We start from the raw sequence: 14,914 nt of genomic DNA on the forward strand, positions 1-14,914 counted from the left end.
CCTCTTCCGCGCGCTGTTGCAGAGCGTGCGCCGGCCCCGGTGCTGCTCACGAGCCGGACCCACGGCCGAGTGATCAGCTCCCCTTTTGTACGCCCCGGGTTCCACCCTTCTCAGGCTCCCTTCTTGACCCCAGATCCCTGGAAGGGATCCCTTGGACACGCCACAGGCCTCCAAGGTATGGGCAGCCCCTAGGGCCTTCTCATCCTCTTTTTCCCAGCCCCCTCCCCTCCCACACAAATGAACCCTCTCTTCCCAGCTCCCTCCTGGCCATGAGTCCAGGAGCCCAGCCCTGACTCCCTACTGTCCCCTCACAGCTCTCAGCTCCACTCCCTCCCAGTCACACTGGGTGACCTCAGGGACCTGCTCAGTACCCCAGCCCTGAGCGCGGAGAGCTAGTGGGCTGCCAGTGTCAGCCAGGTCCCCAGAATGAGAGAGACTGTGCATAAGCTCCAAGTGTGTGAGGCCCCGGAGTGTGCAAGGCTCTGAATGTGAGGCCCTGGGCGTGTGTGAAATTGTGTCCTCCCCACGGGCTTTCCCCATGGCCCAGGCATCTCTTGCATGCTGGTAGTCACCCCCAATTCCTGTCTCCCCCTCACCTGGCCCAACTCCCAGCCCTACGTCCACCCTCACAGAACACTCCTTACAATCCCCAGATGGGGGAGGCAGCTGCAGGAGTGCCCTGGCCCTGCAGTTGAAAGGAGAGTGAGTCACAGAAGGGTCAGAGGGTCTCGGACAGGTCTGGGTTACAGGTCTTGGGCCACAGGCAGACTGAGTGGCAGCTGGTCTTGGGTATTGGGGCAGAACGGAGAGCTCATTCTACAACCACAGTTGTCCTTTAAAGGCCTCCCTCTCCAGCCTCTTGTACCCCCTGTGCTGTGAGCCCCACAAGTCTCTGAAGACCACTCAGAACACCTAGTCCCCCCCCCCCCCCCCCCTTGGTTTTTGGCTACAAACTGTCACAGTATACATTGGTAATAAAATGTTCCCCCAACTCTCATCAGTTGTGATTGGCTACAAGCAGAAGGGAGCAGAGCAACACAATACTAGTATATTATTATATGCAGGGACGGTAGGTATAGTTTGGGGGAAACAGAATCTCTTCCGAGGTAGACCAGAGAGGGGGCCCATGCAGGGCTCTGTGGCAGGGCCCCATCACAGGTCGGTGGTATCCAGGCCAGCATTGGTGAAGGACAACGCCTGCTGCTGTCCACCTGTGCCCGCCGTCCTTCCTGACAGCACCACGCTCAGGGGCTCTGCGTCCGGCTCCATCGGACTCTGGGGGGGCTCCTTCTGTAGGGGGAGAGAGGAGAGGTGTGAAGGGCAGGGACAAGATGGGGTGATGTCTCCAGGCCCTGAGGAAGTGGGGAGGCCTTCTAGCCCACACAGACAGATGCCTCCTTGGCCGGAGTCCCACCCTGCTCCTCTCGGGGCCTCAGTTCTCTGGCTGTGTCCCAGAGGTGGCCATGCCACTGGAGGGACAGATGGACCCAAGTGAAGGGCTGGACCTCACCTGATGGGGGAACTACCTGGCCTCTGCCCCATCCACAGACACAGCAGCACTTTGGTGTTCGGCCCAGGCCTGAATAATGCCAGGCCCTGGATCCTGTGCCAAGGAGCCGGTCCAGCAAAGTTCCTGCCACCTGCACCCCACGGCAGGCACCGTGCTGGCAGGCTGCGTCAATGGCGCAGTCTATCCATTACCTGAAGTACCCACAGGAATCCCGTGAGGGAGGAATTGTGTGCCCCATTTTACAGGTGTGGAAACTGAAGCTGAGAGGGTGCTCATGGCCAGGGAGGGGCAGCGCAGGGTTTGGGCCATTGGCCTTGCTGGCTCTAAAGTTTGTCCACAGCACAACACTGCCTCTGGTGCAATCTGACATCTCCTTCTGCAGCCAGGGTCTCACTCTGTTCATTGTGGTGCACACTCACACATCCCCCCCACAAAACATGCTGCACACACACAGCCAAACAGACACACTTCAGAACTGAACTCTTCAGTAGCCCAGGCAGCCCCCGGGCTCCGCTACTGCACAGCAGAGCACCACAGGGCAGAGCTCCAGCACCGTCCCTGGGGGACCACCAGGGCTTTTCCAGGCTGGGCTGTTCCTGGTAAACAGTGGAGCATCTGAGTGACCCCAGGTCAGGCTAAACATTGTCCTTGTGCTCCCTAGAGCCCTCGCCGCTACCCCCCCCCCCCCCCCCCCCCCAGGGGCACGGTGCAGCCCAGGGAAATGCTACTCGCCTTGGAGACGGCCTGGGTTCTAGTCTGTACTTGACTTGCAAGCGTTCTGACCTTGGGCAAGTCAGCACCCCTCCCTGGCCTTGGTTGTTTTAAACGGTAGGATTGGATGATCCCTCGGGTTTCTTATACCTCCCCCACCAACGCAGAGGTCTTGAGTGAGTCAGGGCACCAGGGATCTGAGGAAAAAGGCCCCCCACTCAGCCAAGGGAGAAGAGGGGCAGCCAGTTCCTGAGAAGGCCCCAGGGCCTCCACACCTGCCTCCTGCTCATTAAATATAATGGCCCCCTGCCATCCCAGGACAGTCGCGGCTCTCTCCTGGCTTTGAAGGCTCTCGGTGGCCTGGCCCCCTCCCTCTCCAGACTCTTCAGAGCTCTCTGCCTTTCCCAGCCCACAGGTCCAGCCCCGCTGCTGGGGCCCCTGACTGCATTGCCCTCTGGGGAGCAGCTTTGGCCTCTGCCTGTCTGGCCACCAGCTCTGGCAGGCAAGACTATTTCCTTCTGCCTCAGTTACCCCTAAACATGTCCGTGGGAGTTTTCCAACGCATCTTCAACCAGAGATGAGCTGTTTACCCAGAGACCTCTACCACTGCCTGGCGGCCCGGATTGCCATCTATGACTCCCATCCTGGGATCCTGTTTGGAGACCTCCATGTTACAGCCAGACCTCTGTGCAACAGTCTGGTATTTTAATGCCCATGAGAGGCTTTGGTTGGCCAAGTCCTTCCATGTAAGGCATTCTCAAGGGAAAGTAAGCACTGAAGGAATGGTGGGGGGCCCCAGAGAGCAGGACCTAGCTGAGGGTAGGACCCAGAGGGCCGTGGATACCTAACCACTCCCCCACACACAGAACCTCAGACTATTAACGTTCAGTGGGCCTTAGCGCTTCTTCTCCACTGGTGGTTTTCAAAGTGGGAAGGAGAGATGGTAGTTCCTTCCGTTCTGGCGCCCACCCCTGCAGGGAGAGGACCCATCGTCCACGCCTCTCCTGCTTCTCAATCCTGCCCGCACATGAGGACCCCAGGGCTTTCACAGCACATTCATGCCAGCCCCACCTCAGCCCTCGGATCAGAGTCCCTGGGCTGGGAGCCAGTAGCTCTAAAGAGCTCCCCAGGTGATTCTAAGCAGCAGCCAGGCCGTGCGAACTCTTGAGCCAATAGAACCAGCGGACTTATTGAACAAATGGTGGTACTGTGGTTTATTTGAGCCTACCTTCTCTCCTTTGCTAGGTTATATTCACCTCCACATCTCTTCCCCCCACCCTGCCAGCTCTTCTATACGGGATGTAAAGGCAGGGAAGCAGATATTTTAGCACTTACTTTGTGCCAGGTGGTTTTTATACCCACTCTTATTTCATCCTCACAACAGCCCTACTTGGTTGGTGTTCTGATTCCCATTTGCAGGTGAGAAAACAAACCAGAGGGAGAAGTCACCCACCCCAGGTCACAGTGAATAGTAGAGGAGCAAGGCTTGGACCCCATTCCAAAGCCATAAGGTGTCTCAGGGCCTGGAGCAGAAATTCTAGGTCAGAAGCAGACCCTCTGCTCTGTCCTGACCCCACTTCTTCAAAGAAGGACCCCAGGTCAGAATCCCCAGGCAACAACTAATCCCCCGTCTTGCCTTGATTTCCTGTTTGTTCTTTTCCAGGTCCACAGAGTTGTCATCCAGGGAGTTGATGCTATGGGGGAGATGATGAAATTCAGACAGTTGGCAGGCCCAGTCCTCCCTGTCTGTGGTCAAGAACCACCATTGCCTCTACCTTCTTCTCTACCACACCATCATCATCACCACCACCATTACAGCCACCATCACCATCACACCATCACCACACCATCACCAGCACCATCATCACCACCATCACTCCCACCATCTCCACCACTATCACCACCACCATCATCACCATCACCATCACACCATCACCACACCATCATCACCATCACTACCACCACCACCATCACAGCCATCATCACCATCACACCAGCACCAGCACCATCATCACCACCATCACTCCCACCACCTCTACCACTATCACCACCACCATCATCACCATCACCATCACACCATCACCACACCATCACCAGCACCATCATCACCATCACTACCACCACCACCATCACAGCCATCATCACCATCACACCAGCACCAGCACCATCATCACCACCATCACTCCCACCACCTCTACCACTATCACCACCACTATCATCACTACAGCTACCACTAACACCACCATCACTACCACCATCTATCACCACCACCATATCATCGCTACTATCTCCACCATTATCACCACCAGCTCCATCACCAACTCCACCACCACCCATCATCACCACCATCACCACCATCACCACCACCACCTGCACCATCACTACCACCACCAACCAGCATGGTTATGAGTGACACTGCTCACCTGAGATGGTCCAGGTCGCTGGAGGAGGATTGGGACTCAAAGCCCAGGTCCTTGGTGGGGAGGTTCAGCACGGGATTGGCCCTGGAAAAAAGGCCTAGTCAAGCGGCCGTGTGCCTCAGCCGCCCCATGGGGCCTCTTACTCACCCTTTGAGTCCCACTCACCGCTCAGCAGTGTACATGTTAGTCCCAGGGATGGCAGAGGTTGAGGGCATCACCCCTGCTGCTGTTTTCCGGGCTTCCTTGGCAGCCTTTATAGCCCGAAGCTTCCGGCGGTAGCTGTGGGGAACCAGGAAAGGGATCACTACTTTCCCTGCACACCCACTGTATGTCCAGTGCAGGCCCTGGGAGTGTGACTTCAGAACAACCCTGACAAGTAAGAGTATTCCCTCCATTTTGCAGTGTACAAGTAACTGTCAAAGAAGGAAAAACATTTGCCAAAGGCCACACAGTTGACTAGTGTCAAGGCCTAGACTCAAAACCAGATGTGACTGCTGACTGCAAATGATTGGAAAAGGAAAAAGAAACAGCATTTATTAAGTGCATTTTAGGTGCCAGACATCTTGCTGGGTGTACGATGCACATTGCTTCCTTGAGGACTTTGAGGAATCTAGTCTCATGCCCATTATGCAGATGAGGAAACCGAGGCTTGAGGAGGGGAGATGACCCAAGATGTCACAACAGGTCAATGGGGATTGAATACAGGTATACCTGACACCTAAACCCAAGCTCTATTTACCCCCTCTCCTTTATGGCTTGGGGGCGGGGGGGCAGAGGTGGGGTTGGAGACACAGGATGATGAGAACGTTACCTCTTTCGGGTACACAGGAGGGCCATGGTCATGATCACGATGACCAGCAGCAAAGCCACTCCCAATCCTATGATGACGCTACTGAGCACCTTCGGCAAATCTGACTTCAGATTAGCCTGGGAGCCCTGGAGAAAGAGTGTAAGGGAGGCTCTGGGGTCCACAGACATACCCCACCCCACTCCCCCACGGCTCTCTTCCTGCAGTCACTCACCAGCACCACCAGCCCCAGCTGCACCAGCTGTGCCTCTGCATCCCGGTCTTCCCGGATAATCCTGTCCACAGAGCCCCGCTCAGGCCCGAGGGACATTGGCATCCCCCGGGCTTCCTGGTCACCCTCCTGCCCCACCCCCATGGGCAGTCCCACTCACCGTCTCAGCTCATCAATTGTCAGGGCCGACCCATTTGAGAAGACAAAGTAGGCATCGAGGTAGGAACGGCCTCGGTCCCTGGAATGGGCAGGGGTGAAGCGTTAACAGGAGCCTAGAACCACCCAACAGCCCCTCCTGCTGCTCCTCTTCCTCACCAACCACTGGGCCTGCGGGCACTCACCGAGCTGTGGACTCTATGTCCTTAATGTCCACAATGTAGACAGTAGTCCTGGTCACCTGGGCCAGAGCCCTGCAAAGGGGCGGGTGTCACAGAGGCCTGGGGTAGGGCCTTAAACCAGGCCAGTGGCCAGGGCCCTGCCAGTGAAATTAGGAATTGTGTGAATTAGGAAGGGGCACTTCCACTGGACAGCTCCATTGGCTAAGAAGGTAGCACCTCTGTGCAAATAGAGGAGGAAGCTCTTCCTCTGGGGTTGGGTTAACAGCTTAGCGAGCAGAGTGCACAGCCTTAGCAACTGTACACGGCAGCCCTATTGAGGTTGTTCCCTGCCCAGCCAACCATAGTCGTCTGGGGACGTGCAGAAAGGAGGTGCAGGTACAGGGTCAAAGACAGGGACAAGATATGAGTCTGAGACAGGGCTGAGAGACATTCCATCCTGGCCTTATCAGGGACCAGGCTCACAGGCCATGTTCTTCCCCACACCCGCTTCCAGGTTCCCCAGACCTACGCCTTAATCTCGTCCGTGTTGGCGCCCACCTCCTCCTTGCTCGTGGAGAACTGCAACCTCACACGGTAACTCTGATCCACAGTGAAGAGCTATGGAGGGGGCATGGGAGAAGATGAGGCACAAGGGACCCAGGGGCTGGCAGAGGACACCAGGGCTGGAGGCAGGGCCCAAAGCTCACATTCAGGGTGATGTTGGCTTCCAGGGCAGGACCCACTGAAGGTCTGTCCTGGGCCTGGACGGTCACTTGGTAGGTGCCTTGGCGAGTGGCATCAAGGCTAGTCTTAAGCCTATGGAAGGTAAGAGGGAACAACTCAGCCTTGGGACGCAAGCTGGAGTCCTCTGGAACCCACTTGTACCCTTCCAAGGATGAGGAACTCACTGCCTTGAGGTCCCCTTTGGGCTTCCCCCACCCCCATCCAGGGGCTGCCCGTAGTTACTCAATGTGGCCAATGAACACATCAGCCTCTGAAGAGGTGGAAACCCGGAAGAAGTCCTGGAAGGGGAGCACGGCCCCATCCTTAGGGATGAAATCCGCTTGGAGGATGGAGAAGCGGATGGCCCCGTTGCTCCCTGAGTCATTGTCTCTGGCCTGGGAGCAAGAGTGGACAACATCTGTGGGCCAGGCCAGGGAGCCCTCACCCCCAGCAGGAATCAGAGGCTAGAGTGGCCTGGAAGGCTGGTCTGCATAATCTCTATCAGCCTTCCACAGGCCACCCCAACTGAGCAAATGCTTTAAACATTACAATTCAAGTTCTGGCAAGTCCCTGCCTCTGGCCCCCCAACCCAACAGGTTACCAACCAAAAGTCCCTTTCATGTGGAAATCCTACCCTGCCCCACCTACCCATTGCCACACACACACATTCAGATTTCCTGAGCACCTACTGTGTGCCAGGCTCCTTCCCTTGGAGCCCTCATTTCAGTGCTTACTGACATGAGTACAAATTCCCCTAATGAACCATAAAATGACTGGGAGAGAGGGCACAAATATTTTTATTCATTCTAGTGCCTTTTAGAGAAAAATATAGCCAACACACAGAAGCATGAGTCCACTATGTCACTGTTCAGGATGAGGCCAAAGCTGGTGTTTAAGTTTAAAAAAAAAAGTTGATTTAAAGAAAATTGCTCAAAGCCATGGCCAGACACATGACATTGGAAGACAATTGGCTAAAGACTGGAAAACTGACTCTTTAAGACTTTGAAGGAAAGTGAGGCTCCAAGAGAGACCCTGTCCTACCAAAAACCCAGCTCTTATGAGGCAGGCCAGCCATCCATCTCCTGCACCCACGCCCTTTCCACAGCACAGTGTGGCACCCAGACACCACCGCCTCTGGGTTAGAGTCACTGCCAGGAACTGCCAGCTTCTTGTCTAGAGGGAAGCTGAGTTCCAGAAAGGCATGGCAACTGCCCAGGTCAGCAAGAGGCCAGCCTGGCCCAGGCCCCAGGCTGTGTGGGAGGCCTCACCACTTGGCATAGCCACCACCCTCTGGTAAATACACCCATATCCGACACCATAAAGAATTGAGTCTTTTGCCCTAACCGGTTTGGCTCAGTGGATAGAGCGTCGGCTTGCAGACAGAAAGGTCCCAGGTTTGATTCCAGTCAAGGGCATGTGCCTTGGTTGCGGGCACATCCCCAGTAGGGGGTGTGCAGGAGGCAGCTGATTGGTGTTTCTAACTCTCTATCCCTCTCTCTTCCTCTCTGTAAAAAATCAATAAAATATATTATAAAAAAAAAAAGAATTGAGTCTTTTTATGATGTTGCTCTGGAAATGACTTAACCACAAGGAACTTGTTTAATGTACAGTTGATTTTTCTCTAATACTCAAGAATCCTGGTGTAGTGAAACAAATCTAGCCTGCAAGTGGTTTTTATGGTCATGAAGTTTTTATGAATACTAAATTTAACAATGAATGAAGTTTAATTATATCAATTAGGCAGGTGTTCATTTCCATTCTGGCGTTTTCTTTTCAGATGTTGAAGTCAATAAATTTCCTTTCTGGTGTTAAAACATTTGGGGCGCAGCTCAAAGGCCTGAAGGCCCTGGCCCCGTATCTCCTGGGCTAAAGTGACTGCCAAAGGCAGAGCCAAGGACTTACCCGGACAGACGCCACCTGCTGGTTGGGTATCACAACTTCTGGGACGATCACTACAAGTGTTGATAGGAAGGGGTCAGTGGGGTCAACCTGGCCTAGTGCTGACCACTAGCTTAGCTCATCCCCTCGAAACCTGCCCTCAACCTCTCTACCATCAGGGACGCCCATTACAACGACCCCTGAGCCATTAGTGAGCAGGTCATCCACCTCCCATGGTGCAGATGGGGAACCCAGACCCAGAGCGGGAGGCCTGGTCCAGGGTCAGATAGGAGCGGGGGCAGAGCTGGGGTAAACACTCAGGTCCCCCCTCCTGTTGGAACCTTGGGGGAGAGGCAGGATTGGAGGCCTTCCTCCCTTTCTAAGGGCCCACCTGGGCCTCAGGAGGGTCTATGGGAGTTCCCCAAAGGCAGTCCTGGCAGTGGGGAGGGAGCGGGTTGCTGCTTACCGAAAGTCTCACTCTGGGGCAGAAAATAGGGCGCATTGTCATTTATGTCCTCGATGGTGATGGGGAGGCTTCCTAGGAAACAAGGTTGGCTGGCTCTGGTCTCTAGGCAAAGGCCTTGCCCAAAAAGCCTGGGCCTCAGCCATGCTCCCAGCAGCCTCTCTCCCATGCATCACCCAGTCCCCTCTCCCGCTCCTGACCTGGGATGCCCAGGTGATCTCCTCTGGCCTTTGTGGGAGGGAGTATCCTTCCCAGACCTCAGAGAGCAGTGGACCAGGATTGAGCCCAACCCAGGTATCGGTCACCCAACCACAACATTATAGTGTCACTTACCAGCTGTGTAAGTTAGGTTATTGAACCCCCCACTCTGTGCCTCAGTTTCCTCATTTATAAAGTTATATGGGGGTCACCGAGCTCATGGGTTGTGTGGGAGTGAAATGAAGAAGCGCTTACCAGGTGACTGGCATAGCCCTGGCTGAAGTAAGGACGGGGCATATGCCTGCTATTAATATGGTTATTTTGCTACTTAGGTCAAAGGTGGGACACAAGTACACGTCTGACTCTGCAGTGTGCTCTGTCCTTACACCGCCCCGCAAAATGAGAGCATTGAGTGCTATCTATGTGCCAAGCACTGTGCTAAACGCTTTACATGCGTGTTCTCGTTTGATCTGCACAGCCAGCCTGCCACCCGACTGCATCTGACAGATGGGGAAGGTGCCACAGCTTTCCCGGTGACACAGCCGGTAAGAGCCAGAGCCAGGATCTGAACCCAGACCTTGCAGGTTCCAGCCCAGGGCTCTTTCCCACGGCCCCTACGCAGCAGCCTACCAAGCCCAATGTGCCAGACCACCTCACCATTGTCACTGTAGGCCTGGAAGCGGGGGTCCGTTGCGAGGTCATAGGCCCGCACGACCAGGGTGACCAGGTCACAGGTCTCATAGTCGATGGCCTCGCTCTGATTGATGAGCACAGAGCCATTGGCCAGCACAGAGAACCAGCCGCGGCACAGGCTGCCCACGTCCACCCCGGCCTTGGTACAGATGACGTTCACAAGCTGCACCTCCACCTGGGCATCAGTATCCACATCCCAGGCGACCACCTCAGCCACCTGGCCGTGCTGTGAGCCGTTCTCAGCCACACGAATGCCCCGGAGCGAGGTTGAGTTCAGGATAGGTGGCTCATCGTTCACATCCTCCACACGCACGAAGATTCCTGCTGTGGCCTCCGCCCCCTGGGGGTCTGGGTTCTCGGCACTCACTGTCAGATTGTAGGAGGCCAGGGTTTCGTAGTCCAGGCTCACGTCTGAGGGCAGCCGGAGGCGGCCCTCAGCCCGCCCAGACCCCAGCATTGAGCCTCGGAGTATGAAGTTGTTGGCACCGCTCCCTGACAGGCTGAAGCTGATGCGGTTGTTGGCTTCCGTCTGGTCTGCATCCCAGGCCAGCACTACACCCACCAGCACTCCTGCGGACGAGAAGCAGAATTCCCAGGGACCCCTGGCCTGGTCACTGGAGGCGTCCCCTGCTCTCACCTCCCTCGGGCGCTTCAAGCCCAGCCTGGGAGGGGTCATATGCCACACTGGTCCAGCCCCCGGGCCCAGCCTGGCCCCGAGAGGACTTACCTGAGTCCCTCTCCTTCACCGGGAAGATGTAGTTGGACTGGTTGAAGATGGGCAAATTATCATTGATGTCCTGCAGACAAGGGTGGTTCTAAGTCCCAGACCTCAGGAGCCCCGAGGGCTCAGCCTCCCCCAGAGCCCAGACTCTGCGATCCCCCAGACAGCACTGCCCACTTCACAGATGGAAACAGCCTTTAGAGGGTAGAACTAGCCCAGGTCTCACACCTGGGGCTCTGAGGCCTGTGGTGGGACCTCTGAAGTCAGTTATATACTGTCAGGGAGCCCCGCCTCCACTCTGCTTCTCTGCCCACAGCTCAGAGCTGCCTTAGACCCTGTCTTCTGCAAGGGTGGTTCCCGTCCCCATGTGTGTCCCTGTCTGGCCCAGCTTGACTGCCATTTCTCAGATGTATGGTGTTGGCACCAATACCACTGTGTGTCCACAAAGGCCCTGCAGCCCGAGCTTCCCCTCGCCCCCTTTCCTCCTGGTTCTCCTGCCCTCAGCCAACCCCACGACACTCGACACGCCTCTGTGCTCAGGCACCTGCCAGGGCTGAGGCCTGGTCCTGCCTCATTTGCTTACTGTTTTCTGTTCTTGCCTTCCCTCTCTGGCCCTGGCCACCCCACACACAGCGTTACCACTGCTGTCAGAGCATACAGCCAACGCCGCCTGCCGCGTTTGCCCCTGACACTGGGGGTGCTGGGGGTGCCCTTGAAGTTTCCAGCCCTCCCCCAGGCAGCCCACAGACACCCACTTTTGCTTTCAGCTTTTTCTAAATAACAATAGAAAGGACATCCTTAGAAACAAAGCCCTCCCCCCCAACTCGATGTATTTTCCTTTTACTGATTTTATCCGCTTTTGCTTTCAGCTTTTTCTAAATAACAGTAGAAAGGACATCTTTAGAAACAAACCCCCCCCCCCAACTCGATGTATTTTCCTTTTACTGATTTTAGAGGAGGAAGGGAGAGGGATAGAAACATTGATGAGAGAGAAACATCATCGATTGGCCGCACCGCCACACCCACACCCACACCCACAACTGCCCAACTGGGATCCAGCCCGCAACCTGGGCATGCATCTGACCAGGAATCGAACCAGTGACCTCCTGGTTGCTGGGTTGATGCTCAACAGCTGAGCCACCCCTGCCGGGCTAGATGTCTTTTCTGATGGTGATTTCCCATAAATGGCATGACTGGCTCAATGCACACGGCCAGCTGCCTTCGCCAGGCCTTCCTAACTCTAACGCAAAGGAGTGGGGAAGCGCACAGCTGTGCGTCAAACCCGGCTCCACCTCTGCCTCACGTGTGACTTTGACCTCTCTGGTTCAACAGCTGAGCCACACCTGCCGGGCTAGATGTCTTTTCTGATGATGATTTCCCATAAATGGCATGACTGGCTCAATGCACACGGCCAGCTGCCTTCGCCAGGCCTTCCTAACTCTAACGCAAAGGAGTGGGGAAGCGCACAGCTGTGCGTCAAACCCGGCTCCACCTCTGCCTCACGTGTGACTTTGACCTCTCTGGGCCTCAAGGTCTTCACCTGCAATACGGGGTCGGTCGTAGTCCCTGCGTGCAGGGCCATAGTAGGACTAGCCCATGGCTGTGGAAGGACCCACTCACTCACTGAATACAGTGCTGCTTTCTTCCTTCTTTGTGGCCCACTTCTATCCCAAAGACAGTTGACAAGTCCTAATTCAGCTTCTGTTTCTCCATTTTCCCTGAGGTGTCACTCGGATCCTTGTAGGAAAGTGGCACTTCCCAACCTGAGGGAGCACAGGGCTGCCCTGCAAGGTGGTGCACTCACACCCTCGGGGGCTCCATCCACACACCATGGACATAGCAGGGTGCACATTTGTTACAATGCCTTTCTAGAGGAAGGTGACTTGTGGGCTGGTACCAGACAGACTGGCTTCAAAACCCCATTCTGAGGCCCTGAGCAAGCTACTCAATCTCTCTGTGCCTCAGTTTCTTGATCAATAAAATGGTAATAACCATCACTACCTTGCAGGGCCAGGTGTGCAGTAGACACTATAAATGCTGATTTTTGCCCCTTGTCTTTGCCCTTGAATGGTGGTGGGAGACAGGAGGGATCAGGTGGATTTGTGAATGAAAGTTAGAGCTAGTATTCACTGAGTGCCTGCTATGGGTCAGGCACTTTCCATTCGTTAACTCACTTTATGTTATTTTCATCCCCATTTTACAGATGAGGAACTTTAGGGCACAGAGAGGTTGAGAAATTGCTTAAAGCCACACAACCAGACAGCCAGGATTCTAACCCATCAGCCTGGCTCCAGAACCCTCTTACCCACCATGCCGCAAAGGGCAGAATGTAACTCGAGCTGGGCGGAGGTGGGGAGCTGGCCATCTGTTTGGGAGCCCCCCAGTACAGGTCCCATCCTGACCCCTGACCCTGGCTGTGCCAGGCCTTACCTCCACAGTGATGGTGACATTGACCTCAGTGCTGAGGACAGGCACGCCACAGTCAGCCACACGCACAGTCAGCACAATTCGGCCCTCCAGCGTGGGGTCGATGGCCTCTCTGTCCAGGGGCCCCAGGTTTCTGAGAAGCCCTGTGTCAGGATCCACTGAGAAGTTGTGGCTGTAGGGACTGGGCAGCAGGCTGAAGTACAGGCGGCTGTTGTTGGTGCCTGGCTGGTCCTCATCGTGAGCCTGGACAGATAAACGGGGATGGGTGTCAGCCCTTGGTGCTACCATGCCCCTCAGTCATACCTCTGCAGCCCAGCCTCCCCTCCAGCACTGGCCATGAGGGCAGTAATTGGGTCTGGAGCCCGTGGGATGCTGGCCAATCTCCCAGCCTCGGTTTCCCATCTAAGAGGGTCAGATCAAGAGCTTGCAAGAGCTTCTGAGACGGTCATTCATTCCACAAATGTCTCCTGTGTACCTACAATATGTCGGCTCTGTTCTAGGCACAAGTAATAGAGCCAGGATCACGACAGTTCCCTTATGGAGCTGATATTCTAGTGGGGAGGGAGTCATGGGGGGAGTATATTATAGACATTCAAAATTTAAACAAGCACGGCATAAGTGTGAAGTCAGCAAGACTCTGATTTTCTCATGATGACTGTGTGTACCTGTCCTGCCAGGGTCCTGAATACATGCTCGATTGCCTTTAGGTTGATCCAGCACAGACAGTACAACAGGCCTTTGTCCATGCTGTCCCCTCACCCTGAATGCCCTTTACACCTTCTCTGCCTGACTCCAGGCCAGGATGGCGCCTCCCCTGGGCCTCCAGGATCCTTGTGTTACCTTCAACATAGCAGAAGTGACACCCTGGGGCTACTGTCCAGTGCCCTCCTCTAACTGAGAGTCCTCTGGGGGCATGGTTATGATGCATTCACCTCAGAAAACCTGGGGTCCAGCAAAGGGCCTGGTGCATAGTAATAGATGCTCAACACACGTGGTTTTGAATACAGAGCTGGGCTACTCTGACTTGGAACCAATTCTTTCCCCTTCCTCCCTTCCCAGCCTCCATCTTCAGCTCTTCCATTTTAGTTCTGTTGGAATCTTGTTTATTAAACGCCTCCTGTGTAGGTAGCCCGAGATGGTTTTTCCAGAAGCCTGGCCCCATCTGTTCATCCCTCAGCACTCTGAACTCAGGCCAGCTTCTCTACCAAGTGCTTCTCAGGGCTCACATGGGCACCATGGTTACAGCAGCCGATCTGACATGCTCCTGACCAAGACGCTCTAAGACCAGGGTGAGAAGCATCGAGGAGCAGCGGAGAAAGGCCCAGGATGTTGACCTCCAGCCCAGCACTGCTTTTACTGGTTATGCAACTACAGAAAAAGTCACTTAACCTCCTTGAGCCTCAGTTTGCTTCTGTGAAACGGGGACCATTAGAGCATCTGCCTCACAAGTCAGTCTAAAGATCAGGGATGGGAACGTGCTCTGGAAACCACACAGCCCCGGAAAGATGGGAGGCTCCATGGCCACGTGTGTGTTATTCTGATGACCTGGCCACCCGCTTCTCACAAGACCCCCTTTCAGATGACTCAGAGGAGAAGCTTCCCTTAGGTGTTTCTCTAGAGACAATAGTGGGTTTTATCTCACAAATTCAGTCAACCCAGTCATTGATCTCATTTCATATCTACACTAATAAAAGAGAAACATGGTAATTGGTGTACGACCGCTACCCTTCCCATTGGCTAATCAGGGAGATATGCAAATTAACTGACAGCCAAGATGGCGGCAGGCAGCCAGGCAGCTTGAAACTAACATGAGGCTTGCTTCCTTCAGTGACGG

General features: G+C 55.0%; 2 protein-coding genes across 2 annotated transcripts in view; one reads left to right on the forward strand and one right to left on the reverse strand.

Moving 5' to 3' along the window:
* Nucleotides 1-73, forward strand: part of GPRIN1 (G protein regulated inducer of neurite outgrowth 1) — a 4,122-nt gene extending 4,049 nt beyond the window's left edge. The window contains exon 3 of the mRNA XM_005865610.1: nt 23-73. Within this exon, the coding sequence (XP_005865672.1) occupies nt 23-73 (51 nt within the window). The remainder of the gene's footprint in view (nt 1-22) is intronic.
* A 955-nt stretch (nt 74-1,028) lies between these two features.
* CDHR2 (cadherin-related family member 2) overlaps nt 1,029-14,914 on the reverse strand; it is a 42,573-nt gene continuing 28,687 nt past the window's right edge. Inside the window, exons 18-33 of the mRNA XM_005865509.2 lie at nt 13,084-13,323; nt 10,660-10,729; nt 9,897-10,502; nt 9,045-9,116; nt 8,603-8,652; nt 6,944-7,095; nt 6,685-6,793; nt 6,507-6,595; nt 6,002-6,070; nt 5,821-5,898; nt 5,664-5,724; nt 5,453-5,577; nt 4,807-4,920; nt 4,645-4,725; nt 3,858-3,915; nt 1,029-1,290 (exon numbers count right to left, since the gene is read on the reverse strand). Coding sequence (XP_005865571.1) covers nt 1,153-1,290; nt 3,858-3,915; nt 4,645-4,725; nt 4,807-4,920; nt 5,453-5,577; nt 5,664-5,724; nt 5,821-5,898; nt 6,002-6,070; nt 6,507-6,595; nt 6,685-6,793; nt 6,944-7,095; nt 8,603-8,652; nt 9,045-9,116; nt 9,897-10,502; nt 10,660-10,729; nt 13,084-13,323 — 2,112 coding nt within the window. The 3' untranslated portion in view covers nt 1,029-1,152. The remainder of the gene's footprint in view (nt 1,291-3,857; nt 3,916-4,644; nt 4,726-4,806; nt 4,921-5,452; nt 5,578-5,663; nt 5,725-5,820; nt 5,899-6,001; nt 6,071-6,506; nt 6,596-6,684; nt 6,794-6,943; nt 7,096-8,602; nt 8,653-9,044; nt 9,117-9,896; nt 10,503-10,659; nt 10,730-13,083; nt 13,324-14,914) is intronic.

The sequence above is a fragment of the Myotis brandtii genome, unplaced genomic scaffold (genome assembly GCF_000412655.1).
Source record: "Myotis brandtii unplaced genomic scaffold, ASM41265v1 scaffold208, whole genome shotgun sequence".
In the NCBI taxonomy this organism is placed as follows: Eukaryota; Metazoa; Chordata; class Mammalia; order Chiroptera; family Vespertilionidae; genus Myotis; species Myotis brandtii.